Here is a 27,785-nt window from a genome sequence, read left to right as displayed (position 1 = left end):
GGCTAGAAAACCCACGCATTTGTGGTCAATTAAGGAGGCAAGAGTACACAATGGAGAAAAGATAGTCTATCCAATAAGCAGTGCTAGGAAAACCAGACAGCTACATGTAAAAGAATAAAATTAGAACATTCCCTCACACCATACATATAAATTCAAAATGGATCAAAAACCTAAATGTAAGGCCAGACACTATAAACCTCTTAAGGGGAAAACACTTTTTGACATAAATCACATCAATATCTTTTTTGATCCACCTTCTACAGAAGTGAAAGTAAAAATAAATGGGACCTAATTAAATTTAAAAGCTTTTGCACAACAAAGGAAAACATAAACAAAGTGAAAAGACAACACCCAGAATGGGAGAAAATGTTTGCAAACACAGCAACTGACAAGAGATTAATCTCCAAGATACACAAACAGCACATGCAGCTCTATGCGGGCAGCTCTAATGGGCAGAAGATCTAAATAGATGTCTTCCAGGAAAAGCAGAGACATCACTTTGTTGACAAAGATCCACATAGTCAAAGCTATGGTTTTTCCAGGAGTCATGTACGGATGTGACAGTTGGACCATAGGAAGGCTGAGCACTGAAGAATAGATGCTTCTGAATGGTGATGCTGGAGAAGACTCTTGAGAGTCCCTTGGATTCCAAGGAGATCAAACCAGTCAATCCTAAAGGAAATCAACTCTGAATATTCGTTGGAAGGACTGATGCTGAAGCTGAAGCTCCAATACTTGGGCCACCTGATGTGAAGAGCTGATTGGAAAAGATCCTGATGCTGGGAAAGACTGAAGACAGGAGGAGAAAGGGACAACAGAGGACAAGATGGTTGAATGGCATCACCGACTCAATAGACATGAGTCTGAGCAAACTCTGGGAGACGGTAGGATAGGGAAACCTGGCGTGCTGCAGTCCATGGGGTCGCAAAGAGTCAGACATGACCAAGTGACTAAACAACAGCAAGAAAGGAATTCCCTGGTGGTTCAGTAGTTAGGACTACATGCTTCCACTCAAGGGACATGGGTTCCCTTCCTGGTCGGAGAACTAAGATCCCACAAGCCCCGCGGTGTGGCCAAAATATATAAATAGATATTTTTCCAAAGAAGACATAAAGATCGCCAAAAAAGCACATGAAAAGATGTCACGCCATCACTAATTATCAGAGAAATACAAATCAAAACTACAAAGTGTTATCACCTCACACAGGCCAGAATGGCCATCATCAAAAAGTCTATATTAGCCTGCCAGGCTCCTCTGTCCACGGATTCTGCAGGCAAGAATACAGGAGTGGGTTGCCATTCCCTTCTCCAAGGGATTTTCCTCACCCAGGGATCAAACCCAGGTCTCTTGTATTTCAGGCAGAGTCTTTACCATCTGAGTTACAGGGGAATCCCATTCTTTAGTTAACATGATGTCAACTACAAAATCTTTGTGGGCATTTAGTAGAAATAATGACATCAGTTCAGTATCTTCAGTCTAAAAAAAAAAAAAAGAAAAAAAAAGTCTATAAACAATAAATGCTGGAGAGGGTAGGAATGTCATTTTATATAACCACTATGGAGAACAGTATGGAGGTTTTATCCATAAAAAACTAAAAACAGAACTATCATATGACCCAGCCATCCCACTCTTGGGTGTATATCCAGAGAAAACCATAATTCAAAAAGATAAATGCAAAAAAAAAAAAAAGATACATGCACCTCAATGTTCATTGCAGCTCTATCTACAATACTCCGGACATGGAAGCAACCTAGATGTCCATCAACAGAGGAATGGATAAAGATGTGGTAAATATAGACAATGGAATATTACTCGGTCACAAAAAAGAACGAAATACTGCTATTTGCAGCAACATGGATGGACCTAGGGATTATCATACTAGGTCAGACAGAAAAAGAAAATACAGAGAAAATATCACATGATATCACTCACATGTCAAATCGAATTAAAAATGATATATGTGAACTTATTTGCATAATAGGAACAGACTCACAGATTTTGAAAACAAGTTTATGGTTACCAAAGGGGAAACATTGGGTGCTAGGGAGTGATAAATTAGGCACTTGGAATTAAACAAACATACTGTACTATATAATAAAATAGATAACCAACAAGGACCTACTGTATAGCACGTGGAACTCTACTCGATACTCTGTAATAATCTATATAGGAAAAGAACCTGCAAAAAAGTGAATATATTGGGAGCTTCCCAAGTGGCTCAGTGGTAAAGAATTCACCTGCCAATACAGGAGACAAGGTTTGATCCTTGGGTCAGGAAGAACCTCCGGAGAAGGAAATGGCAATCCACTCCAGTACTCTTGCCTGAGAAGTCCCATGGATCAAGGAGCCTGGTAGACTACAATCCATGGGGTCACAAAAAGAGTCAGACACATGATCCCTTGCCCTGAGATTTAAGAAGCCTTAAGGAAACATCCTATACACAGATGGGTAAACCAAGGCACAGAGAAAGCCAAGTCCATCCAGGGCACAGCAGCATGTGAGGGAAGGCTGAGGAGTCGTTGCCCAACATCTGAAGCTCTATGAATATTTATGGTACATCCCCAGGTTAACGCAAAAGAAAATTGAGAGGCAAGAAGCCCAAGAGCCGCAGTGACTGGGACCTGATCAGATCATTCTGAGTTCCACAAAGGGCTCTGCCCCTCCCATCCACCCTGGGAACCATATCTCTTCTCTCTGATGCCGCCAGGCCACCCCTGGCCCCGGAAACCAGGATCAGAAATGGTCACAGGCAGGCAGGCGCCGTGAGGGAAGAGCAAAGGGACACCCTTTTTGCTGGCTTCATGAAATCCTGAAAGGAAGCGGGGCTTCAAGCATCCCAGCCAAATACAGGTTTCCACACAATGGATAGGATGAGCTGCTGGTCTCCTGGGAGGGAGAGGTTGTCTGGGCCCCTCCACTCATAGTCACAGGTGGGATTCTGGCTGGCTGGCTGCTGTCCCCCAGGAAAGTCAGAACCCAAACCTCGCTTTCCCCCTGTGGCAGCTGGAGGTCTGCAACACAGCAGCTCCTTAAGCGAGGTCCATCTCAGTGCCCTAAGCCTTTCCCCCAAGAGGAAGGAGCCCTTGTGGGAAGCTGCACCCCTCTGTTCCCACACCCACAAGGGCAAGGCAGCAGTGAGCAAGGAACCAGCCTCCAACAGCACTCCAGAACCCTCTGAGAAGACAGAACCGAGACCATGGAAACAGGCTTCACAGCAGGCCCCCCCTGCAGGGTCTTCAGTGCCCGTGTGTCTGGTGGGGGCCTTCCCAAGGGCACACAGTGGTGCAAAACCTACAACATGTTGAGTTTCCACCCCAAGCAGGGATCTCACGAACTGGCCATGGTCCCTCAAGGACACACGCACATCCAATCACTCACTTCCTGGGGTCACTCCCAGGGTCCCACTCCTGGCCAGGGTGGGGACCCACTCAGAACTCAGAGTTGGCATAAATATTATTTTAAGCTGAAGACACTTGAGATTCAACAGATGCAGAAATAAAGCATCTCAGAAATTCCCGGGAGGGAGATGGGAGGGAGTTTCAAAAGGGAGGGGATATATGTATACCTATGGCTAATTCATGATGAGGTTTGACAGAAAACAAAATTCTGTAAAGTAATTATCCTTCAATAAAAAATAAATAAATTATATATATATTAAAAAAAGAAATTCCTTCCTTTGACAAAGCAGCAACTCCCGAGAAAATGAGCTACTATAAATCCTCTCCCCAGGGGAATTTCATGGCCATTAAAAAAAAAAGACAGAAAGACCACTTGCACCTGAATAAACATGTATCATCACAAACTTTCTTATTTCCTACTTGTTCTCCTAAAGTCCACTTGTCTTTCCTAAAGAAACCTATCTGCCCTTCCCATGGAGCCTCTTCTCCCCTCTCTTTCCTTTATTAAGTTAAGCATCAGTTCGGTTCAGTCGCTCAGTCGTGTCTGACTCTTTGCAACCTCATAGACTGCAGCACATCAGGCTTCCCTGTCCAACACCAACTCCCGGAGCTTGCTCAAACTCATGTCCATTGAGTCAGTGATGCCATCCAACCATCTCATCCTCTGTTGTCCCCTTCTCCTCCCACCTTGAATCTTTCCCAGCATTAGGGTCTTTTCAAATGAGTCAGTTCTTTGCCAAAGTCTCGGTGGCCAAAGGAGTTTCAGCTTCAGCATCGGTCCTTCCAATGAATATTCAGGACTGATTTCCTTTAGGATTGACTGGTTGGATCTCCTTCCAAATTGGGAAAGGAGTACCTCAAGGCTGTATATTGTCACCCTGCTTATTTAACTTATATACAGAGTACACCATGTGAAATGCCAGGCTAGATGAAGCACAAGCTGGAATCAAGATTGCCAGGAGAAATAATAACCTCGGATATGCAGGTGACACCACCCTTATGGCAGAAAGTGAAGAACTAAAGAGCCTCTTGATGAAAGTGAAGGAGAGTGAAAAAGTTAGCTTAAAACTCAACATTCAGAAAATGAAGATCATGGCATCCAGTCCCATCACTTCATGGCAAATAGGTGGGGAAATAATGGAAATAGTGACAAACTTTATTTTTGGGGGCTCTAAAATCACTGCAGATGGTGACTGCAGCCCTGAAATTAAAAGATGTTTGCTCCTTGGAAGAAAAGCTATGACAAGCCTAGACAGCATATTAAAAAGCAGAGACATTACCTTGCCGACAAAAGTCTATCTAGTCAAAGCTATGGTTTTTCCAGTAGTCATGTATGGATGTGAGAGTTGGACTGCAAAGAAAGCTGAGTGCCGAAGAATTCATGCTTTTGAACTGTGGTGTTGGGGAAGGCTCTTGAGAGTTCCTTGGACTGCAAGGAGATCCAACCAGTCTATCCTAAAGGAAATCAGTCCTGAATATTCATTGGAAGGACTGATGCTGAAGCTGAAACTCCAATACTTTGGCCACCAACACTTTGGCAAAGAACTGACTCATTTGAAAAGATCCTGATGCTGGGAATGATTGAAGGTGGGAAGAGAAGAGGATGACAGAGGATGAAATGGGATGGCATAACTGAGTCAATGGGTATGGGTTTGAGCAAGCTCTAGGGGTTGGTGGTGGACAGGGAAGCCTGGTGTGCTGCAGTCCATGGGGTCGCAGAGAGTCAGACACGACTGAGTGACTAAACTGAACTGAAAATCTTTCACATGACACTTGTTTTTATTTTTGTATGAAAGTCATGATTTTGCTTTTTTTCTGAAAATTATCTTTTAGCAAACTCTGGGGCTGTGAATAGAGCCCATTCATACTCCTGGGGTCTTCACGATCCAGGACCGAGGGTCCTAACACTCAGGGCTTCCTAAAGGCTCCCCTGGCCCCTTCCCCACTCCCTCCCCCTCACTCCTGTTCTCCACCTGCTGGCTCCAGGGACCAACTTGGCTCTCTGACTAATGGGATTAGTATTCAGCTGTGTGGTCTTAGGTCGGACTAGCAATTTATAGAGTCTGGATGGGTGGTCAAGTGCTCCAGGGAGGTGGGTGTGTTCATATACATAGTTACCCTCCCTCTCTTTCTCAAATGGCAGCAAGTGGTAGCCTTTGCCCTGTGAGTTGCAAACCACAGGCTGTGTGTGTGTGTTATTCGCTCAGTCACGTCCAACTTTTTGCGGCCCTATGAACTGTAGCTGCCAGGCTCCTCAGTCTATGGGATTCTCCAGGTAAGAATACTGGAGGGGGTAGCCATTTCCTTCTCCAGGGAATCCAGGGATCGAATCCCAGTCCCCAGGAATAACAGAATTAGTATTCAAACAAAGAAGTGGCAAGGGGCAGGCTTCCTGGTACTCCTCCCCTCCCTGGGGCTCCTGTAATTGGAGCTGATCTCTCCCCTTGCCTTTTTCTTAACAGTGGCATTGCAGACAGAAGTACACTGTTTCCCCCTTTTCCCATGCTGGCTCCCTGCCTCTCCCATAGACACCATTCACTTCTACATTTACTGACTACCTATCAGGTGTTGGACTAAATACCCATGCTGTGTGCTCTTGGGGGTTCAAAAAAAGCCTAAGTCAAAGTTCCCATCCTCGAGGACTCCACCTGCAGAGACTTACACAAAGAACCACACAAACACACAAAGACAATACGGCTATGAGAATGCAGAACACACTGCCTGAGTACTCCCTAAGTGCCAGGTGTGTGCTAAAGACTTCATACACATTCAACCCAAGAGCAGACAATATTATGAAAAATGGAGGCTTTCAGGGATTACATAGTATTAAAACAGACATAGATTGGGGTGCCTGGTGAGCTCAGAACAATTTCTCCAGGGCCCATGCCTGTGTCCAGTCCCTCTTGTCCTTTGGGAAACTCTTGTCCTTCTCCAACATATAGTGATTGGTCCAAAGGGTGGTCATGTGACTCAAATTTTAGAGTCCTGCTCCAGGAACTTTTGCCTGGAAACTCAAGGAGAAACTTCTTTTGTCTCTGGTCAGGGAGCTATAGCAGTAAGAATCAACTTCACTGAAAAGATCCTCAACATTGCTAATTATTAGAGAAAAGCAAATCAAAACTACAATGAGGTACCACCTCACACCAGTCAGAATGGCCATCATTAAAAAGTTAGCAAATGACAAATGCTGGGAAGGGTGTGGAGAAAAGGAAACCCTCCTACACGCTGGTGGGAATGTAAGTTGGTGCAGCCACTGTGGAGAACAGTAGGGAGGTTCCTTAGAAAACTAAAAACAGAATTACCATATGATCCAGCAATCCCACTCCTGGGCATATATCCAGACAATACTATTGATATAATTTAAAAAGATACATATGCCTCTATGTTCATAGCAGCACTACTCACAAGAGCCCAGACATGGAGACAACCTCAGTATTCATCAACAGATGAAGGGATAAAGATGATGTGGTAAATATATACAATGGAATATTACTCAGCCATAGAAAAGAAAAAAAGAATGCCTTTGCAGCAACATGCAACTAGAAATTACCATACTGTCAGGAAGAGAAAGACAGATGTCATGATGTCACTTATATGTAGAATGTAAAATATGACACAAACGAAGCTATCTCTGAAACAGAAAGAGAATCACAGACATAGAGAACAGACGAGGGGTTGCCAAAGGTTAGAGAGTTGAAGGCGAGATGGAGTGGGAGGCTGGGGTTAGCAGATGCAAGCGTTCATATACAGGATGGACAAACAACGAGGCCTGCAGTATAGCACAGAGAACTATGTTCAACATCGTATGATAAACCATAATGGAAAAGAATATTTAAAAAATATTGTGTGTGTATATATATATATATGTATAACAGAATCACTTTGCCACACAATAGAAATTAATACAACATTGCAAACTAACCACAATTTTTAAAAATTGGAGGAAAAAAAAAGTCAGCTTCATCATGCTCATAGCCAGAATCCGTCTTTTTGAGAAGTTGGTCAAGAGAATTAGAATGTGAAGAGGACCTGAAGAGTCCACGTAAGCCTCTAGTACCAATTACACTTAAAACAGTTCCATCTTGTTCTCCCACAACCTGGCCCATATTTTTAGCCCTGTTTTCCTTAATCTAGTTCGAGTTTGTTTTCCATCGTTTGCAAGTTACAGAGTCGGAAGAATACAGGTCCCTTGCCTGAGGTCACACAGCTAACAAGGGGCTGGCCGCATGCCCTCCCAGCAGCCACCTCGCCGCCCCCCGTGTGGCTGGGTTACGGACACCGGACAGCACAGGCAGCATCGTGCTATTTTATTCTGTATAAATGCTGCCAGGGGGGTTGGCATGACCGTGGGGTTGGCACTCTTGCTCATCAACTGTTCCATTCCCAGAAACGTGCTACCACTCGCCTCACGAAAGTCACATTATCATCAATGTCCACCTAGACTGGTCCCCCTCCTTCCAGAGCCACAGCCACGGGCACTTCCGACAAAGGCCTCTTGTCAGAAGAGAACCAGTGCAGAGCCCACCTCTGATGTTTTCCACCTCCCTTTCTTTCTGGTCTCCCTCATCTCTGCGCCTTTAGGTCAGAGCTGCCCATCTGTAGCCCAGAGGCCAAATGTGACATGTAGATAGGTTTTATTCAGCATTCACAGCGTTTTTATTTTAGCATTTTAAAAATTAGGAGTGTCACTTAGATATCACAATTTAAATTTTCCATATAAAAAGTTAAAAAAAAAAAACCTATATGCATTTCTGACTTAAAAAAAAAAAACAAACTGGCCTATCCATGACAGTACTGCTAAATCACTTCAGTCGTGTCCGATTCTGTGTGACCCCATAGACGGCAGCCCACCAGGCTCCCCCGTCCCTGCGATTCTCCAGGCAAGAACACTGGAGTGGGCTGCCATTTCCTTCTCCAATGCATGAAAGTGAAAAGTGAAAGTGAAGTCGCTCAGTCGTGTCTGGCTCTCAGCGACCCCATGGACTGCAGCCTACCAGGCTCCTCTGCCTATGGGATTTTCCAGGCAAGAGTACTGGAGTGGGGTGCCATTGCCTTCTCCGCATCCATGACAAGAGCCCTCCGCATCTCTGCATGAGCACCTCTGGCAACAACTGACCAGTAACCACTCACTGTGGACAGTGCATGGCCTCTCTGCTTCACCTGTCTCAAAATTTACCCAGAACCCTCATTTTCCCTGCCTGACTGATCTCAGTGAACACCCAGAGCCACACACTGGGGGGCTGGGATCTCTGCTAACATGACAGCCCAGTAGCCAGTCTCTCCAGCCTAGGATTGGGCATTTTCCCCAGATGATAAATCTCAGGAAACCCCTTCAACTCTAAGACAAGTGGGACCCCTGGCCTCACCTGACCCAGGCTCTGAATATGTCCAAGTGCGGAAACCACTGACCACAAGCTCCAGTTTGCCTGTAGGTACCTCAGCACAGTCACATGCTGCTGACACCAGGCCAAGGCCCAGGATGGACGCCAGGCCAGCTCAGGCCCATCTCAACCGTTCAGCTGGACGCGGGAGCAGGCAGTGACTTCCCTGAGCCCGCCCGGAAAACCAGCGCCACCAAACCATCAGACGAGCGCCAGGGGCCCCCACCCCAGCCCCGGCAGCCAGCCCCAGGGCTCGGGCACACTCACGATATTCATGAGGGTGAGGACGTAGTTCTGCACATGCTCCTTGCCGTGGAAGCGCACCACCGAGTCGTCCACCGCCAGCAGCACCTCGATGCTGTAGCTGCCCGGCGTGGCGTGTCGCCGCTTCCGCTCTGCTTCTCCTAGCCGGTCCCCCACCAGGCCCAGCAGGTTGGGAAGGTCGCCCAGGCCAAAAGCTGGAACCGAGACGGGAAGAGACAGAGGTTCAAATCCACGTAAGGAACTGTCACCATGATGCCACCTGCTGATCGACCCCTGCCCCCATCATGTGCACCCCTTCCCCTGCCTCTGACAGCATGAGGGTTTGTGCCAGGCCAGGTGATGGGTGGGCGTGAGCCCTCTCTCTGACGTGAGGATGCAGCAAATCTCTGAGGCAGTGAGGAGCGGAGAGGTGAGAATTGGCCCAGGCTCCAGTTCCCGCTCAGTTCTATCTCCCTGTCACGTCCCAGCCCAAGCCCCTCCACCTCTCTGGGCTCCCCTCCCCTCCTGTGACATGAGAAGGAATAATCCTTGATATCCTGCCAGACATGCTTGCTGTAAAAATCAAAGATGGCAGTGGGTAGAAACATCATCATACAGGAAAAAATGTTTTGTGGTATTACCATGGCCTATGGAGGGCATTTTAGGGACCCTTGGAGGATGCCCCATGCCCCTCAAATCCCTCTCAATCATTGCCAGCAACTCCAAATTTCCCCATCATAGCTTTGACCTTTTAGCTAAGGTTATTTATTTAACCAGCATTTATTAACTTGTATGACATAATCGAGGACCTTTTCTGTAAAGGATCAGATAGTTAACATTTTAGGGTTTGTGGTTCATCTGGTCCATCTCAGCTCTTCAATTTGACTACTGAAATATAAAAGCAGCTACAGACAATATATAAACAAATGAGTGTCTCTGGGTTTCAATAAAACTTTATTTACAAAAACAAGTGGTAGGCCTCATTTAGCTCATGGACCTTAGTTGGCTGACTCCTAATAGAATCCAATCCAATCCTTAAAGACAACTCTGTCAGATTATTGACTCTATTATACAAGTAAACAAGCTAAGGTTCAAAGTAGCATGTCCAGGTCTGTCTGAATCAAAAGGTCATGCTTTGAAACATATGGCTATTTAGAAAGGTAACATCTCAAGCAGTTATCAGTCATTTACACCATAGCCCGAATAAGGACTGGAGCAACACTTGTTGGGGCAGTGGAGTGAGAAGTACATGAGGACACCATAGGAAGCAGGATGGGAGGCAAGGGTCTCTCAAGAAAGCTTCAAATGTCTTAATGACTCTCCTGCCATCCCACCCTGAAGCTCTGATTCTTGTGCACTGATTTTTAAGACTATTCATTTATCCACAGTTATTTCAAAACCCCTCTGCCTGCAAGATGGGGCTGAGGCTCTAAAGATGCCACCACTACAGTCCCAGCACATATCCAGAGGTATGGCTGCAGAAGGGGCCCCACGCTACTAGCACGGAGGACGGTGGTGGGTGATGAAGGCAGGACCCTGTCCTCGAGCTCCCCCGCCTAGTGCAGGTGACAGATAAGAAACTGGGTAGGAAATAGAGTACCATCAAGGACCAGACAGTAGCACTGACTAGAGCAGGCTTCCACACCGAGACCCAAACCGGGACGGCGGAGCTGGGAGAGGCTTCTGGAGGAGGGCACACCTGAGCCGGCCGGAGGGGGAGTGGGAGACCTGCTGGAGCACGGGGACCACAGGACCCATTGTGACTGAGGGTAAGGAGCTACCGACCACAGTGTGGTAACCCTCCGGGAAGACTCGATGGGCACCCAAGTTCTGCCTCTAAGCCTCCATGCACATGGGTACTCCAGGGATCGAAGGCTGAGTGCGGAGCAAGGAAATCACGGTGCTCCATGCTGTTTCTATTTTCCCTTTGGTAGTGGCACTGCCGTGCAAAGGAATCTACCATGCCCTAGATTTAAGAGTTGGGGAATGCATGGCCACCGTGCCTAAAGGAGAGACCAGAAATGGGCAGCTGGCCTCTGAGCAATGCACAGACTGGCGAGCAGGGCTTGGGCCAGTGTCCGCCCTCACTTCCCCCGAGGCCAGTGCCTCTCTCTTTGCAGGTGAGACTGCACCAGAGCTCCTGGAGGCCCTACTATCTGAGCCCAACAGTGAGTGCAGCAGCCCAGAGACAAATTCCTGGGTGAGAGGGGAAGAGACCCCCAGCAGGGGAGGAAGAAGGTCAAAGCCTCTCTCCATGCAGTGAATTGAATCATAATAGCCACTCTCAACACATGAGCAGTGCCTGGAGGTTTCAGCCCTGCAAGGGAAAAGGGGAACTCGACTCCTCACAGCTCTCCTTGCCAGGTCTGTCAGAGGTAGGCTCAGAGAGGTCACCTGACTCATCTCAGGTCACACAACAAGTTCATGGTAAACATCCAGAATGTAAACCCAGGCCTCCCACTCCCCATTATCACACCCTAACAGGGCCCACCCAGATTTCTCTCTCAAAAAACAGGGAGAGGCATTGCGGAGGGCCTGCTGACATCAGCCACAGACCCTGGAGACAATCCATTCACACCCTCTTCTATGCGTCTCTCATCCTTCAGGCCACAAATAGGGAATTCTCAAAGCGGAAAGGGTGGGGGCAGCAGGTCACCAGAAACTTTCAGTGAGCCCACCCAAGGAGCCCTGAGAAAATGTAAAATGGTGCAGCTGCTCTGGAGAACAGTTTGGCAGCTCCGCCAAAAGTTACACACAGCATTACCATAGAACCTCCATCTTTACAGCATCTTACGTACATACTGAAAACAATGGAAAACATATGCTTACATGAAAACTTGTGCATGAATGTTCACGGTGGCATTATCATAATAGCCACCAAATGGAAACAACCCAAATGGGCACCAACAGATGAACAGATAGGTAAAATGTAGTTTCTCCACGGGGTGGAATATTACTCTGCCATGAAAAGGAGTGAAGTACTAATTAAGATACACACTAGCAGAGATTGACCTTACACACAAAATGACAGAAAGCCAGTCCCAAAAGGCCAGAGACTGTATGATTCCATCTCTAGGGGATGCCCAAAAGAGACAAAGCTCTAGAGAGGGAAGGTCGATTAGTGGTTGCCAGGGAGCTGAGAAGGGGAAAAGCGGAGTGACAGCTGATTCATGGGTATGCGATATTTTTATGGGAGTGATGGAAGTGTTCTAGGATTAGATAATGGTGATGGTGATCCCATTAATGTGGGATGTAATTGTGATGGTGATCACAATAATGGTGATCCCACAAAATTGTGAATATAGTTAAAACAAAAAAATGAATTGTATACATTTAAATGGATTTTCTCTCAATTAAAAAAAGGCAGCAACAGCAGCCTTAAGCCCCAGGCTGGCTGGCTGCCCTTGAGGGGATGAATGGCTCTGGTGTTTGGTAGCCCCAAATCCCAGCCAAGGAGCCAGAATTCTGGCTACGGGCACACAAGCATCCAGGTTCCAGTGACCTAGATGGTGGGAAGAGGGCTACAGAGCAGGACTGTGGGTTGAGGGGGGACAGGACAACATTAGGAGCATGGGAACGTGCAGGGCACAGCCTTCGAGGTCAAACCTTTCATCTTAAACAAGAATGTTAAGTGGAGACAGGCACACCCAAAAGAACTTCACATACCAGGCTCAGACCCACTGCTCGCCTTAAAATAACAGAGTGAGTCACAGGTTTTTAAGAAAGTCCCCTATCATCCTTGTCTTTCTAAGGAAGAACCCAGATGGGCCCAGGGCACAACACCACCCACAGGAGGTACAGCCAGGCAACCCGACGAGGGGGAGACAGGGCAGCGTTCAAGGCGTGAACCCCACCTGGAGCTCAGTGGTCTCAGCCTCCCAGTTGTTGATCATGGTGGCCGACTGTGGAGCTGGTTCCAGGCTCACAGCCCTGGAGTAGGACTTCCCCAAGGTCTCTCTCAAAAGGGAGGATTTGTGGTCTTTTGATTTGGAGCTGGCCTCAGATAAAACAGAGCCCAAGAGAGACTCGTCATTCCCTCCAGGAGTGGTGGAGGTAACAGTTCGGGTCACCACTGAGCTCCTGAAACCCTGCCCAGCCACCCGAGGCTCTGTCCAACCCCTCCCCCATCATAACATAACTGCAGAGCCCTCCACTGTCATAACATAAGTGTGGCGTCACTTAAGAGCAACACAGGGAGAGCAGCTGAGGCTTCAAAGGACGCATTGTACGTGGGGACTACTGGTTTCCAGGCATTCCTTCACGCTGGGCCCAATTCCGCCAGGGCCCAGGCAGGAGGGTGTGTCACTCATGGCCAGATTCCACCCAGGAATGAGGGTGGAATCCACGCGTGTCCTCATGGCCAAAGAGGCTTTGAGACAAACCTCAGTTGGACTATGAAGTTGGCACAGGCCTAGGACCATTCACCACTTCACTGGCTCAACCATGGGTCCTGCGTACTGCTGGTGGGCAGGCTCCAGTGCTGCTCACTGGCTACACAGAGGCCCCTCTCAGAGACTCTCACCCCAACATGGCAGCAGTTACCTTAGTAACAAAGCCTTAACAAGAGCAACCATTCATCAAACATCTACCAGAGGCCAAGCTCCGTGCTGGGAGTTCTATACACATTACAACATTTCTAACATTATAACACATAAAACCTCAGAGTTAGCAATGATCATCCCACTTTACAGATTAGAAAAACAGGTTCAGAGATGTTAAGTAACTTGCTTAAGGTCACATAGTAAACAATACTGGAGGTAGGATATCTTTTTCTTTTCACATTTAAGCTGGGTTTTTTTAAATTATTTATTCATTTTTTTGGCTGCACTGGGTCTTCGTTGCTGCTCACGGTCTTTCCTCTAGTTGCAGCAAGTGGGGGCTACTCTCGAGGTGTGGTGCTCGGGCTTCTCATCGCAGTGGCTTCTCTCGGTGGAGAGCACAGCCTCTAGGGCATGCAGGCTTTAGTAGTTGGGGCACATGGGCTGAGTCGCCCCCTGGCATGTGGAATCTTCCCAGACCAACAACTGAATCTGTGACCCCCGCATTGGAGGCAGATTCTCAACCGCTGGACCACAGGGAAGTCCCTGGAGGTAGGATTTTTAAACGCTCCTTTGGACACAGAGCTGACTCTGGTGGCCTGACCCCAGGCAGTCTCCCTAGGAGTGCCCTAAGAACCCCCTTCCTGTGGTTCCCAGGGGTGGAGATGATTTCCAGCGGGGAGAAGCTAACTGCAGTCATTCCACCTTCTGTCCTGGCAGAGGAATAGCCTTGCAAAGCAACGCTGAGCCACTCCGAGACTCAAGGACCTGTGTTCAGGGGACTCAGGTAGCTCCTCCGGCCGGCACTCCAGCCTGCTATCATAGCCCCTAAAACAGAGGGCAGTTTCCTGCTGGTGCAGTAGATCTATGTGGCCCAGAGCCATTACACCAGTGAGAAGACTGAGGCCAGGAGTTGAAAAGCCCAGGTCAGAAGTTACCTGAAAACATCCCTGCGATGTGGAGGGAGGTAGACCTGGCACCTCCGACCACAGCCTACCTTCATTGTGAAGGTCCCCGAGCGGCTCTGTCCATCGCTGCCTGACGACTTCCCGCCGGTACACCACGTGCTTCCTCCCGCCGGCCTCCGTCTCCTGCTGCCCGCGCTCGAAGGGCTCGATGAAGTAGTCGGTGCTGTCCGTACGGATGAGGCCGGCCTGAACCAGGGATGCGGCAAGTGGGGGGGGGGACGGGGAGAGAGCAGAGATGTGAACACACGGCAGAACAGGCGTGCGTGTGTGTGCAAATGAGTGTGACCACACGAGAGCAGGCACTTCCTCTAGGGGCTTGGGGGCCCTCAGATGCCAGCAGGGAAGTGGGAAGAGGGTGTTAGGCGGCCAAGCAAGGGCCCGCATGCCCGTCACAAGCAGAGCAGAGCCACTTTTCTTTTTCTTTATTTCTAATTGAAGGATAATTGTCTTATAATATTCTGCTGGTTTCTGCCATACCTCAACATGAATCAACCATACGTATACATACGTCCCCTCCCTCTTGAACCTCCCGCCCACCTCCCTCCCCATCTCACCCCTCTAGGTTGTCACAGAGCCCTGGCTTGAGTCCCCTGAGTCATACAGCAGATTTCCACTGGCTATCTATTTTACATATGGTAGTGTAGATGTTTCCAGGCTACTCTCTCCTTCCCGCCCGCCCTCGCATCGTGTCTATAACAGATCCACTTTCACTGTGCTGTGCGCTCACGGGGTGCACGTAACAGTTCCTCTAAACAAAGGCGCATGCGTGCTAAGTCGCTTCAGTCACGTCCAACTCTGCAACCCCATGGACTGCAGCCCGCCAGGCTCCTCTGCCCATGGGATTCTCCAGGCAAGAATACTGGAGTGGGTTGCCATGCCCTGCTCCAGGGGACCTTCCCAACCCAGGGATTGAACCTGCATCTCTTATGTCTCCTGTATTGGCAGGCGGGTTCTTTACCATCAGTGCCACCTGGGAAGCCCCCCTAAGGTGGGCACTGGACCCCAATTCCAGCAAAGAGTGCTGTTATTTCAGATTTAAAGCATGTGTGCGTGCAGCTTGTGTTTGCTGACAATAAATGAGCGAGGACAGTGCCCCAGGAGTGTATGCTCAATGTTATGATCTGATTTCTCACCTGCATCAAAATAGTTCCTTAAAAATATCAAGTGCTGGCTTTGGAAATAAAAAAACATAAAAATATAACCTTGGTCGAGCCCCGCCAACATGTTATTAGGTCCCAAATGAAGGCAATATTCACAGGGGTAAGTGAAACATATAATGAAATGTGTGTGAATACATGTGTGGCTGTACAGTCTCCCGCCCCCGCGCACACGTCAGCTCTATAAAGCAGTGAGGGACACCCACCACGGTGCCTGGAAAATAGGAGGCAATCCTTAATAAATACTTACTTGTTGAATTCCTTCACTCATTCAACAAACACCTATGGAGTGCCTACTACATACCAGCCCTGTGCCAGACACTGGGAATGCAGCTGTGAACACAAAACAGGGAATGAAGGAAACCATTTTTATAAATCTATTGGGCCTTCCTGTTTGAATAGGAGCTGCCTCTTTTTAAAGCAGTCATTACTTTACACAACTAAATCCCACCAGTTTTCCCACCTCGGCCTGTTTTGAGCTTGCTTCTTAGGGAACTCCCGTCAAGGCTTCCTGCACACACGACATCGAACCTCCAGGAGCAGCCCATCTTCCTCCTGTCCTTCCCAGCTATGTCTCTTCATCAAACTGCCAACACCATCTTGGATCAAAACCAAGATAGCTGCCTTCTGCACCAATCAGGAGGCCAAAAAAATGTTCCAGGGAAATTAGCAGCATTACCAGAGCAAGTCTGGAGCTCCTCAAGGTAACCATTTTATCAGGGACACTCAACTGTCCGCAAAAGCTCCAGTCTGCTTATTAAAATGTCAGCGTCAAACTCTATATTAAGCAGGCGTCCTTTCTTTTAAAATGCTTTCTCTTTTTAACTTCTGCACCTGCCACGTGCCCAGGGCAGTGAAAAACAGATAATGAGGCCCAGACTTCGGCTGTGAGTTGTTCATCATCTGAACGGAGGAGACCACAGAGAAGAAGATGGCCAAGCTGTTGGGCTTGGTGCTCTGGCAGGTATACCTGATGGACAAGGATCCATCAGGCTCATGGTTGCAAGGGGCAGAAATTCAGCTTGCACCCTCTTGGACCAAAGGGGAGCATATAGGTCCCTGGACAAACCATGGCAGGGGCAGGCGCTGGAAATGAGGGGCCCAGTGCCTTGGCTCTCTCCGCACCCTCCTCATGGCCCCTCTGCATCAGCTTCACTCTCCCAGACAAGGTATGTTCTCACAGGTACATCTCTGCTCTGACACCAGAGACAAGAAGGCTTTTCTTGCATAGTCCCATCTGGTACAGCCCAGGAGACCTGTGGTTAGTCCGGCCTGACTCACACGGTCACCCGGGGATTGGTAGTTCTTGCTCAATCCCCATGGCCAGAGGGAGGGTAATTACTATGGTGAAAGAAGGGAGAAACTGACAGGGTGGCAAAAGAAACCCACAGGAGCTGGAAAGGACACAGCAGGTAAGGGACCTGGATGCAGATGTAGGAGCAGGAAGGTTCATGTGGGGTTGGGGAGGCATTCAGGCTCATGGGCAGAGGCTATGCCAAACCTGCACAGAAAGTGTGTTAGTCAATCAGTCGTGTCTGACTCTGTGTGATCCCATAGACAGTAGCCTGCCAGGCTCCTCTGTCCATGGAATTCTCCAGGCAAGAATACTGGGCTGGGTAGCCATTCCTTTTCCAAGGGATCTTCCCGACCCAGGGATCAAACCCGGATCTCCTGCATTGCAGGTGGACTCTTTACCGTCTGAGCCACCAGGGAAGCCCTGCGTAAATGATGGCCAAGTCAAAGAGCCTCTGCCACTGAGGATATGCACAGCCCCTGAAGGAAGCCATTCTTCCGGGTACACAGGGCAGCAGGGCCCAGGGCTTTCCACCCAAAGCTACTGCAGCTCAGCTGCCAAGAGAGACTCTCCACCATGGCCCCCACCCATCCATCCCATCCCACCTTCTGTACTCCTGTCTAATCCCCAAGGTCAGTGCTTACACCCCACTGAAGGCCCTCTGGACCAAGCAAAGCAAGAGACCCTTACAGCAGAAGTCAGATGACCTGTGCTTCATCCTGGCCAAACTCACACAAACCCAGGCTCACCGAGGGTTACAGCTGCTCTCTCTCTGCCCATCACACCTCTCCTCTAGCAGACACGAGTTCTCTAGACCAAGGGGCAGAAGACTCCATTCAGCGACTGCCCTCCCCCACCACACACACACTTCACCGTAGCCTCCCCTATTCTGGAACTTGGTTAACCCACTGCCCCAGAAGATTCTTCAGAATCTGGCATTCCCTGTGCCCCATCACCCACTGAGTCACCATGGCCACCAGACCTCAGGGCCTCCCATGAGGGTTGCAGGGTACAGAAAGATGCACACAGAATGGGCTGGGCTACAAGGCACTCCCTTGCAGCTCACGTTCCCCTTTCAAGATCACCATGTCTGCCCCAGTCTCAGGTTTCAATACCTAGTCAGGGGACCTCTATTATTTGCTTGGATGCCTCTAGTGACAGAGAGCTCCCCCTCTCAAGATGTATCCTGGTCTCTGCAGGGACACTGTTATTGTCTTACTGAGCTGAACACACTTCCCTGCATTCTGCCCTTTGTGAAGTCTTATTACCATTGCTAGTAATAAGTTAGATAACATCACTGACTCAATGGACACGAATTTGAGCAAAATCCAGGAGACAGTGAAGGACGGAAGAGCCTGGTGTGCTACAGTCCATGGGGTTGCAAAGAGTCGGACATGATTTATCAACTGAATAACAACACTAAGAGTGTCTGCCACTCACATTTACACATCTTAATTCATCTTTACAACAACCCTATGAGGTAGGCACTGATATTAGACCCATCTCATGGATGAGGAAACAGAAGTACGGAATGGTTAAATAACTTGCCCAGAGTCGATCAAGTCAGGGACAGCACTAGAGCAGAGCTCCGCTCCATGTGGCCCTTCATCACTAGGCTCCATCACCTCACCCATCCCGGGCCCGCTCCTGACCTGGGGGCCCATCTGGAGCACGGAGACATTCCTCTCATAGTCCCATCTGCAAGTCCCTGTGCCTCTGGTTCCGACCTTGCAGAGCAAGCAGGTTGTTCACTTCCCACCTCTGGGCAAAAACACTCAATGAAAACCAGTCCACCTTCTACCACTGCCGTGAGGATGAGCAAACGCTTCAGCACTCAGCCCTAAAGGGAGCCAACCGCACCCACTGCCCAGGTGGCTGCTCCCCTGAAAGGACTCCCACCTCACACAGCAGCTCTGCTCCACCAGACAAGGAAGCCCCGGGATTCCTGGGACTAGCCTAGCCCCCACAACACGTCCTCAGGCCTCCCCTCAGGGAACAGCTAGAAGAACCCCTATTTTCCCACCCCAGTGAACTGTTTAGGGAGAAGACCCAAGGCCCTGACATGCAACCTGGAAAATAAGCTTCAAACCTCTTTGTAACTGAGGATCTCACCAGCCCTCCCTGGCACTGAAGGCAGGGCCTCCCTAGTGATCATCTTCATGTATTTTGGGCATCACGCCCAGGTCTTGACAGGCAGTTCCAATCCAGGTCTGGGCTCTCTCATAGTGTCTAAGACCCTCCTCCTGGAGAAGGGATGGGAAGGCAGGCCCAGCCACCAGATCAGGAGGCAGCCTGGGCTGGTCCCTTCCAAAGGCCCTCGGTTTCCCTGTCTGCACCAGGAGAGGTTTGGCCCACGCTCCCCTTCAGCACTGCCCTGGCCAGGAAACCAGGCACCACTCAGGGCAGACAGACTGGCAACGGGAACTTTCTGGCTCTCCTCCTCCTCTCCAAATTACTCCTGTCTCTCAATTTATGAGATGTTTATATTTCTGAAAAGTGGTAGCTAATTTTAAGACACTAAAATCAAATCAAATTTCTGTATAAGAAATCAAGAAACGGGGAGAAAATAAATCCTGGTAGAATGGAAAATAAATGTCAGCCATATCTGTTTTCATCCATAACTTATTCTTCTGGAAACAGTAAGCAGGAAATATATACTGGAAAGGCTCTTCATGCAATAAAAACAACAACAAATAGCTGATTCTATCCAATTGGGCCACACATTGTACAGGCCCTCAGGCAATTTCTCCAAATAGAAACCCACCAGCGGGCAGGCCTGGCCCCCTCTGCCCTGGTCTGGACCCTTTAACACAGCTGCTTCTGAGGGCCCTTTCCTGGAAGGTGCATGGCTGATGGAGGGGCCGGTTTGAATTTTCTAATATGGCTGGGACATGTTTTTGGTTGCAAAGGTGACACCTGCTGCTGCAATCTTCATCCAGAGGCCTTCAGGTCATGCTAACTGTGGTTTTCCAGTCCGGTTTCCCCTCAGGAAAAAACCCAAGTCCAAAGCGCAATTACAGGTCACCCGAAGGAGACAGGTGATGACTGGCTAGGTGACTACTGTGGGTCATAAATGAGTCCACTTGGTTACCAGCAGCTATCTGTCATCAGGGTGAGGTCCCAAATACTTCAGCAGATAACTGAAGTCACATTATTTTGAAATTAATATGTACATGTTAGAATAACATGCTTATTCTAAAACTGCACATTCTTGCATGTAAACTGGGAGGGGAGGGTACAATGAGCCAATAGACAGATCTCCAGGGAGGCACAGAAAGAGATCCCAAGGGATTCCTTGGACAAGGCTAAGGGGCTATCTGCGCTGAGTCAGGCGCAGAGACAGTGAGCAAGGGTCAGCTTGGGTCCAGGTAGAGCCAGTGACTTGGCTCTGAGACGACAGCTGCAGGTCCTCTGGGAAAAGGGAATCCTGAGGTCCCTTGCTGCACCCTCAGATTGGCTAATGTGTGTCAAATGCCCAGAAGGAGGGCCCATTTCAAGATGGAGTAGTGGGCCAGTCTCCCCTTCCTTCTCCTTCCAAAGCCAGTCTCTGTGGAGCCTCCCCAGAAGGGAATCAAGCAGTGCAGCCCACCCCTAACCCAAGCATCCTGCCACCTCCCAAGGAGAGTGTGTTCTCAGGCTTGAACTTGTTCTGGAAATTCCATCACGAGGCTTTTACTGCCAGCTGTGCTGTCTTAGGTTCTAGGCTTACAGCAAATTTAACCTGAAACTATGCCACTAGAGGAGACAAAAGATAACCCAGCAAGTGGAGGCTGGTGCGATGCACACAACTAGGAGTGGCATGAGAATCAGAAGTGGCTTCCACCAGCTTCTCCCCCAATATAGCCACCTGCTTCTATCCCCGGCCACTGCCAGCCAGGATCCCCCCAAGACCACATCACCTGCTACAACCTCAGGAACTCTGACTGTGGGTATCTCCTTCTCTCCCTCGTAACTCCAACATGCTGGCTCCAGCTACCATTAAACTTCACTAAGACTTCCAACACATGACCCCACCATTCCACCACTGTCAATCTCCCCTCCAAGTCCTTACTTCCCTTCTCATCACCTTGGACTTCTCCATCATGATACATAATAGTTCTGCAAACACTCATAACTCTCTTCCACTCTTCCCTCCATCCTGCTCTCCCAGAGAAGCCTCTGTCCTGGTTCAACCCAAGTCTCCACCCACTCCACGTCTGCACACTGACAGAGGAAATGCTCGTGGTGCCCACGGGTCTCCTTGAAATCAGGGGCCAGAGCTCTCAGGTGAACCTGACGCTGATCCTGCAATTAGCATCCCTCTTTTCAGCATCGCCAGGCCCTCCCTCTCTCCTGGATCATTTCGCTGACACATGAATGCACTTGATCTCTGTGAAATTCCCTCCCAGCCCTGCCAGCTATGGCCAGGGTCTCTTTTTCCCTCCACAGCACAGCTGTCCACGCTTCTCACTGCCTCCACTTCTGTGCCTTGTACCTCTCCTCCATCCACCCCAGTGGGGCTTCTAGAACCAGTACTTCCTGGAAACTGCCCTCGTCATAGTCACCTGAGACCTCATGTGTTCAGAGCCAGACATCGTTTCTTTGTCCCGGTCTCTCTCAGCTCCTCCAGCCACACACACATGCTCCCTGGGGACTTCCCCTGATCCCACAGCTTTACATATCATGTATTTGCAGATACCTCCCAAATTACATCCTCAGCCCTGACCCGTCCCAGAATTCCACGGAGGAATGTCCAACAGCCTCCTTGATAGAGACCCTGGGCTTCCGCTGGGCACCTCAACCTTTAAAGCAGACCTATTCCTCCCCTTGCCTTCCCCATCTCAGCAAATGACACTCTTTTGCCTAGTTGCTCCAGTCAAAAATCAAGGGGACAGGTGGACCCCAGGGATTAGGTTTTTGCAAGTCTTCCAACCTCCCTCATGGTTTTGTTAAGTCTGTTGGATGAAAGATGCATCCAACAGAGCCTGCAGGGACCAGCCCCTCTGAGAGATCACCCTGGGGCACTGTCTCTGATTCATGACAAGTGTTGGGGGGCAGCCCTACCCACAAACCCCTATACCCTGAGGCCATCCTTTCCTCCCTCAATAGGCCCTCATGTTTTCATGAAGCATCTACTGCATGCTGGGCTTGATGGTGGGGTATAAAAACACAAGAAACCAGCCTCAGCTCTCCTTATGAGTGACATATCTAACATATATGAAGAACACTTACTGCTCAATAATAAAAAGACAGCCCAATTTAAAACTGGGGATAGAGGGACTTTCTGGTGGTCCAGTGACTAAGACGCCATGCTCCCAATGCAGGGGGCCCAGGTTCAGTCCCACAAACCGCAACTGAGATCCTGCTTGCTGCAACTAAGACCCGGCACAGTCAAATAAATAAATTAATAAATACGTAAATTTTCAAAACAAAAATAAAGCAAAGAAAAAAAAAAGAAAGAAAAATGGGGAAAGAATCTGAGCACTTCTTTAAGGAAGACATACAAATGGCCGTTAAGCACATGAAAAGATGCTCAGCATCATCAGTCATTATGGGAATGCACATCATAACCACCATGAGATACTACACACCCACAAGGATGGCTAGAATCAAAAAGCCAGAGGCTAACAAGTGTTGACAGGGATGTGCAGAAACTGTAACCCCCATACATTGTTGGTGAGAACGTAAAATGATGCAGCCGCTTTGGAAAACAGTCTGGCAGTTCACCAAATATTAAACAGAGCTTCCACATGAGCCAGCAATTCTACTCAGTATAAACTCAAGAGAAATGAAAACGTAAGTCTGCAAAAACCTTTACACAGCGTCCACTGTAGCCAAGATGTGAAACAACCCAGGTGCCCATCAGCAGATGAATGGATAAGCAAAAGGTGGTGTGTCTGTACAATGGAATGTTATTCAGCTGTAAAAAAGAAAGACATGCTGAAAAATTCTACAACATGGATGAATCTTGAAAACATTACGCTAAGTGAAAGAAGTCAGTCACAAACAGTCACATATTATACAATTCCATTCATGTAAAAGTCTAAAACAGGGAAATCTATAGAGACAGAAAATAGATTAGTGGCTGCCAGGGGCTGAGGTAATGAATTTGGGGTGACGGGTGCTGATAAAAGACACAGAGCTTCTTTTTTAGATAGTGAAAATGTTCTAAAATTGAACATGGTAATAATTACATGGGCTTCCCAGGTGGTGCAGTGGTAAAGAATCTGTTTGCCAACGCAGGAGATTCAGGAAACGCAGGTTCGATCCCTGGGTCAGAAAGATCCCCTGGAGGAGGAAATGGCAACCCACCCCAGTATTTTTGCCTGGAAAATCGCATAGAGAGAGGAGCCTGGTGGGCTACAGTCCATGGGGTCGCAAAGAATCAGACAAGACTGAGCACAGACACACGATAATTACATGGCTCTGTGCATTTAATAAAGAATCCACTGAAATGTACACATTAAATGGGTGATTTGCATGGTATGTAGACTGTATCTCAATAAAGCCGTTAATAAGGCTGGTATGCACAGAGAGATACGAGACAGACAGAGAAACGACATATACACAGGAAACAAGGGACACGCAGCACCCAGAGCACAGAAAGGACAATACACACAGAGACACAACACACGAGCAGGCGAACAGCACACATGCCCTCAGCCGACTCACACACAGGAGGCTACAGGCTGCCTGCTCCACGGAAGCGTGACTCAGCACAGCCAGGATGAAAGCCTGCGGACGCTGAGATTCCACATAATTCAAACCTGATGTGAAGCCCCAAGCCACAGGAGCTCTGCTGGACGCTGGGCTGCCAAGGCCTGGGCCCAAGCCAAGGAGAGTCTGAACGCTGATTCACGCCGAGCTGCAGCCCCGGGGACAGGCCGGAGGAAGGCCCTCGGAGGATGGAGCTGGGAGCCGCCAGGCTTGGCCCCAAAGAGCAACACACACCCCACACGGGTGGCATCAGAGCCCCAGAACCGCCCGAGGCTCAGAAGAGACACAGGAAACTGAGAGCCTCCACCAGCTGGAGGCAGTTATCTGGGATGAACCCTTGCCGGCTCGGCCCACTCCCAGGGTCACGACCTCTGCAGGCCCCATACCATGGGAGCTGCCAGGTGAAAGGCTAGGGAAGCTGTGGTGGGCCCATGCCATTGGCAGCAAAGATCCTGCTCAAGAAGAAGCAATGTAGTGGCTCAATACAGAGACCCTAGAGCCAGGATCCCTGGGGCCTGCCATGGTTCAAACCATGGAGTCCTGGACAAGTTACTAAACATCCCTGCGCTTCACGACTATAAGGGTACTGATCTTATGAGTTGCTTGGAGAAACACACATGGAGAATCTAGAACAGTCTGAGCCCGCAACACAGCTGTCTAAGTGTTAGAGTTTGCTGCCATGATTAGCACGACTATGATTCAAAGTGGGCCTGGGACTACCAGTGGCTCATGAAGGGAGCAACATTCTGGAACTACGGATGGTTCACCCCTAAGTCCTGGCTCCACTGCAACCTGGCTTTGACCTGCTCAGATCCCCTGTCTGTACACAGGAAGAAATCCCTGAGAAAAAATACCAATGGTTAAGCATCCTTAAGGAAAAAGTCCTTACTAAGAAGAGGCTGGTTCACAGGAATCGTAAATGTGAGAAAGAACTTGGGCAGACAAATAGAGTCACAGATGTAGAGAACAAACTTACAGTTACCAAGGTGGGGAGTAGAGGGTGGGATGGACTGGGAGATTGGGAACGTACAAAATAGATAAATAATGAGGACCTACTATACAGCACAGGGGACTCAGTGCTCTGTGGTGATCTAAATGGGAAGGAAATCTAAAAAGAGTGGATATATGTATAGTATAACAGATTCACTCTGCTGCACAGCAGAAACTAACACAACATTGGAAAGCAGCTATACTCCAACAAAAATTTTTAAAAGGAACACAGGCTGACAAACGGAGAAGGCAATGGCACCCCACTCCAGTACTCTTGCCTGGAAAATCCCATGGACGGAGGAGCCTGGTAGGCTGCAGTCCATGGGGTCGCTAACAGTCGGACACGACTGAGCGACGTCACTTTCACTTCTCACTTTCATGCATTGGAGAAGGAAATGGCAACCCACTCCAGTGTTCTTGCCTGGAGAATCCCAGGGATGAGGGAGCCTGGTGGGCTGCCGTCTATGGTGTCGCACAGAGTCGGACACGACTGAAGCGAATTAGCAGCAGCAGCAGCAGCAGCAGGCTGACAACAGGTTAGTGGAAATGCACCACCCAAGTGTGAAGTTGTAGGCAATTTCCTTCTCTGTAAACGTTTAGGTGTCTTCTAACTTTTCTGATTCCCCTATCTAAACAGGAAAGATGATTCTGCACAGAATGCTTGCCTGCTACAATGAGCAACTAAAAATTACACAACAATGATTTTAAAACAAAGTTTAAAAGGAAATAAACCCAGTGTCGCCCCCGTCTGCTATCACCCAACCCCCTTGTAAAGGATGTAGCAGCTACACCGTGAGTGAAACACCTGTGGCTGGGACCCAGCCAGCACCCTTCCCAGCTGGGCTGTTGTTGTTCAGTCGCTAAGTCGGGTCTCACTCTCTGAGACCCCACGGACTGCAGCACACCAGGCTTCCCTGTCCTTAACTATCTTCCAGAGTTTGCTCCAACTCAAGCTGCTGGGTGATGCTTTCCAAGCCTCAGTTTCCACTCCTGAAACTAAAGGGAATGATATAATGAGGGGAAAATGTCCCCTCCTGAGGCCCAGCAGCAGGCAAGGCAGCCTTTCCCTTTCCTTCCTTCTTCAGCCTGGCTCTCCTGATTCCCCATCTTTTCCATCAAACACAAAGCAGACTTTTCCAGAACGCTATTGCAGTGGGTCTGACTCCTTGATGCCCATTGGTATCACCTGTGGAATCTGCAGAACGCCTGATGCCCACAGCCCAGACAAATGAATTACATCTGTGGTGGGGTCGGGGGAGCAAGAATCAGTAGTGTCGCAAACCCGCACAGGTGAATCTAATGTGCAGCCAGGGCTCGGAACCCCTGGCCTCAATTCTGGAAGCTTCCAAATGGTGTAATGGTACCAAATGGATGTTTAAGTGATCATGTTTCACAAAGAGAGCAGTAGCAGCAGGCAGTGTTTGACCAGAATTAGTTTGCCATTATACAGGAAATGGGCAAGAAAGACAGAGAGGGGACAAAGGACGATGAGTACACGCCCTGACCGAATGGGATGCGGGGAAGGGAAGTCCAGACAGGCCGGGTGACTGCACACCTGTTACACCATGAGCATCTCCCTGGGCTGAGCATGGCCAAGCATCACCTGGACCAAATGTGATCTATGCCTTAGGTGCTGTCTCAGAACCTGACCACCCTCTCTCCTCAAGGTGCCACTCCACTGTGAGTGAAGAGTGAGTTGCTAAAACTGCCCTGAGCTGAGTGTGTCTGGGAAGCAGGGAGGGAATCTGTGGTGGTGTGGCCAGTGGCCAGTCAATGATGTCACAACCCACCAGTTAGGAGCCCACGGTGCAGATTGAGGATAATTAGTAACAATATCTTTACTATGATGCTGCTGCTGCTGAAAGCAGTGAGTGATTCTGTCCTCTGGCCCCATGGAGGACAGAGTTGCTTAGATCTTCTTGCAACTTCTTCCAGCTTGGCAAATGTGCTTAAAGGGAGGGCGCTCGCTTTTTATGATGCCCCTCCTCCCAGCAGCAGGGGTCCTGGCCCAGCAGCAGGGCAGGGCCTCACCTGCAGGTGCTCAGAGAGTCCCTTTGTGCGGCAAACCCCCACCCTGGAGCCCAGCCAGGGTCCAGGGCAGACCTTGCCAGGCTGGCAGCCGCCACCAGTTTCCATTCCCCATGCCCAGGAGCCACGTGGCTCTGAGGCTTACCCTTCTATCACCACCATGGATGGCCCACCAAGCTGGGGTTAGGAGCTCTGCCTGGCCCCCTGGTTGGCCCAAAGTCCTGGCAGCAGTGGGGGCTTCAAGACGAGGAGACAGGAACCAGCCCTCAAATGCCAGGAGGCAGTGTGGCTGCCAGGCCCTGAGCTGGGGAATGGTTCCCCACATCAAGGCCTGAACTCTACAGCTCAGATGCAAGCCAGAGGATGGCGGGGTGGCGCCAGGAAAAGGTGCAACTACAGCTGAGGGCTGGGCCTCAGCAGGTCACAGAGGCCAGGGCTCCCCTCTGATCCACCCTGACATCAGCCTACTCCAGAGGGCCCTACAGAAGGCACGTGAGCACAGGAGAATGGAAAGATGAGTGGATCTAGATGCCTGAACTCCTGACAGGCTCCTGACAACATTTAGGCATCACTGCCTTCCTCTACCAGAGAGAGAAGGCAATGGCAACCCACTCCGGTACTCTTGCCTGGAAAATACCACGGACGGAGGAGCCTGGTAGGCTGCAGTGCATGGGGCTGCATAGAGTCGGACACGACTGAGCGACGTCACTTTCACTTTTCACTTTCATGCATTGGAGAAGGAAATGGCAACCCACTCCAGTGTTCTTGCCTGGAGAGTCCCAGGGACGGGGAGCCTGGTGGGCTGCCGTCTATGGGGTCACACAGAGTCGGACACAACTGAAACGACTTAGCAGCAGCAGCAGCAGCAGCCTTCCTCTACAGGGGGACAAGTGGACAAAACCACATTAGCTAGAAAGCACCATCAAATGAGGCCCATTGTTATCCTTAACCCTGCCCAGGGCCCGGCACCATTAGCATGTTTTCCAAATGTTTTAGAACTCTGACACTTCCCCAGAGCTTGTTTGTGTTAACCCCTATTACTAGCAGTTCAAATGCCCACGTCCCAGTCACTCATGCCACTCACCAGGTTC

At 49.2% G+C, this 27,785-nt stretch overlaps 1 protein-coding gene across 2 annotated transcripts in view; it reads right to left on the bottom strand.

The window, feature by feature from the left end:
* The window catches only part of ADAMTS14 (ADAM metallopeptidase with thrombospondin type 1 motif 14), a 95,118-nt gene that overhangs the window by 53,361 nt on the left and 13,972 nt on the right, over positions 1-27,785 (bottom strand). For both annotated transcript variants that reach the window (XM_061405239.1, XM_061405240.1), the window contains exons 3-4: positions 14,559-14,715; positions 9,048-9,238 (exon numbers count right to left, since the gene is read on the bottom strand). In XM_061405239.1, coding sequence (XP_061261223.1) covers positions 9,048-9,238; positions 14,559-14,715 — 348 coding nt within the window. The remainder of the gene's footprint in view (positions 1-9,047; positions 9,239-14,558; positions 14,716-27,785) is intronic.

This window comes from Bos javanicus, chromosome 28 (assembly GCF_032452875.1).
Source record: "Bos javanicus breed banteng chromosome 28, ARS-OSU_banteng_1.0, whole genome shotgun sequence".
In the NCBI taxonomy this organism is placed as follows: domain Eukaryota; kingdom Metazoa; phylum Chordata; class Mammalia; order Artiodactyla; family Bovidae; genus Bos; species Bos javanicus.
Note: the sequence above shows the minus strand (reverse complement) of the source record. Positions and strands in the feature narration are given on the sequence as shown.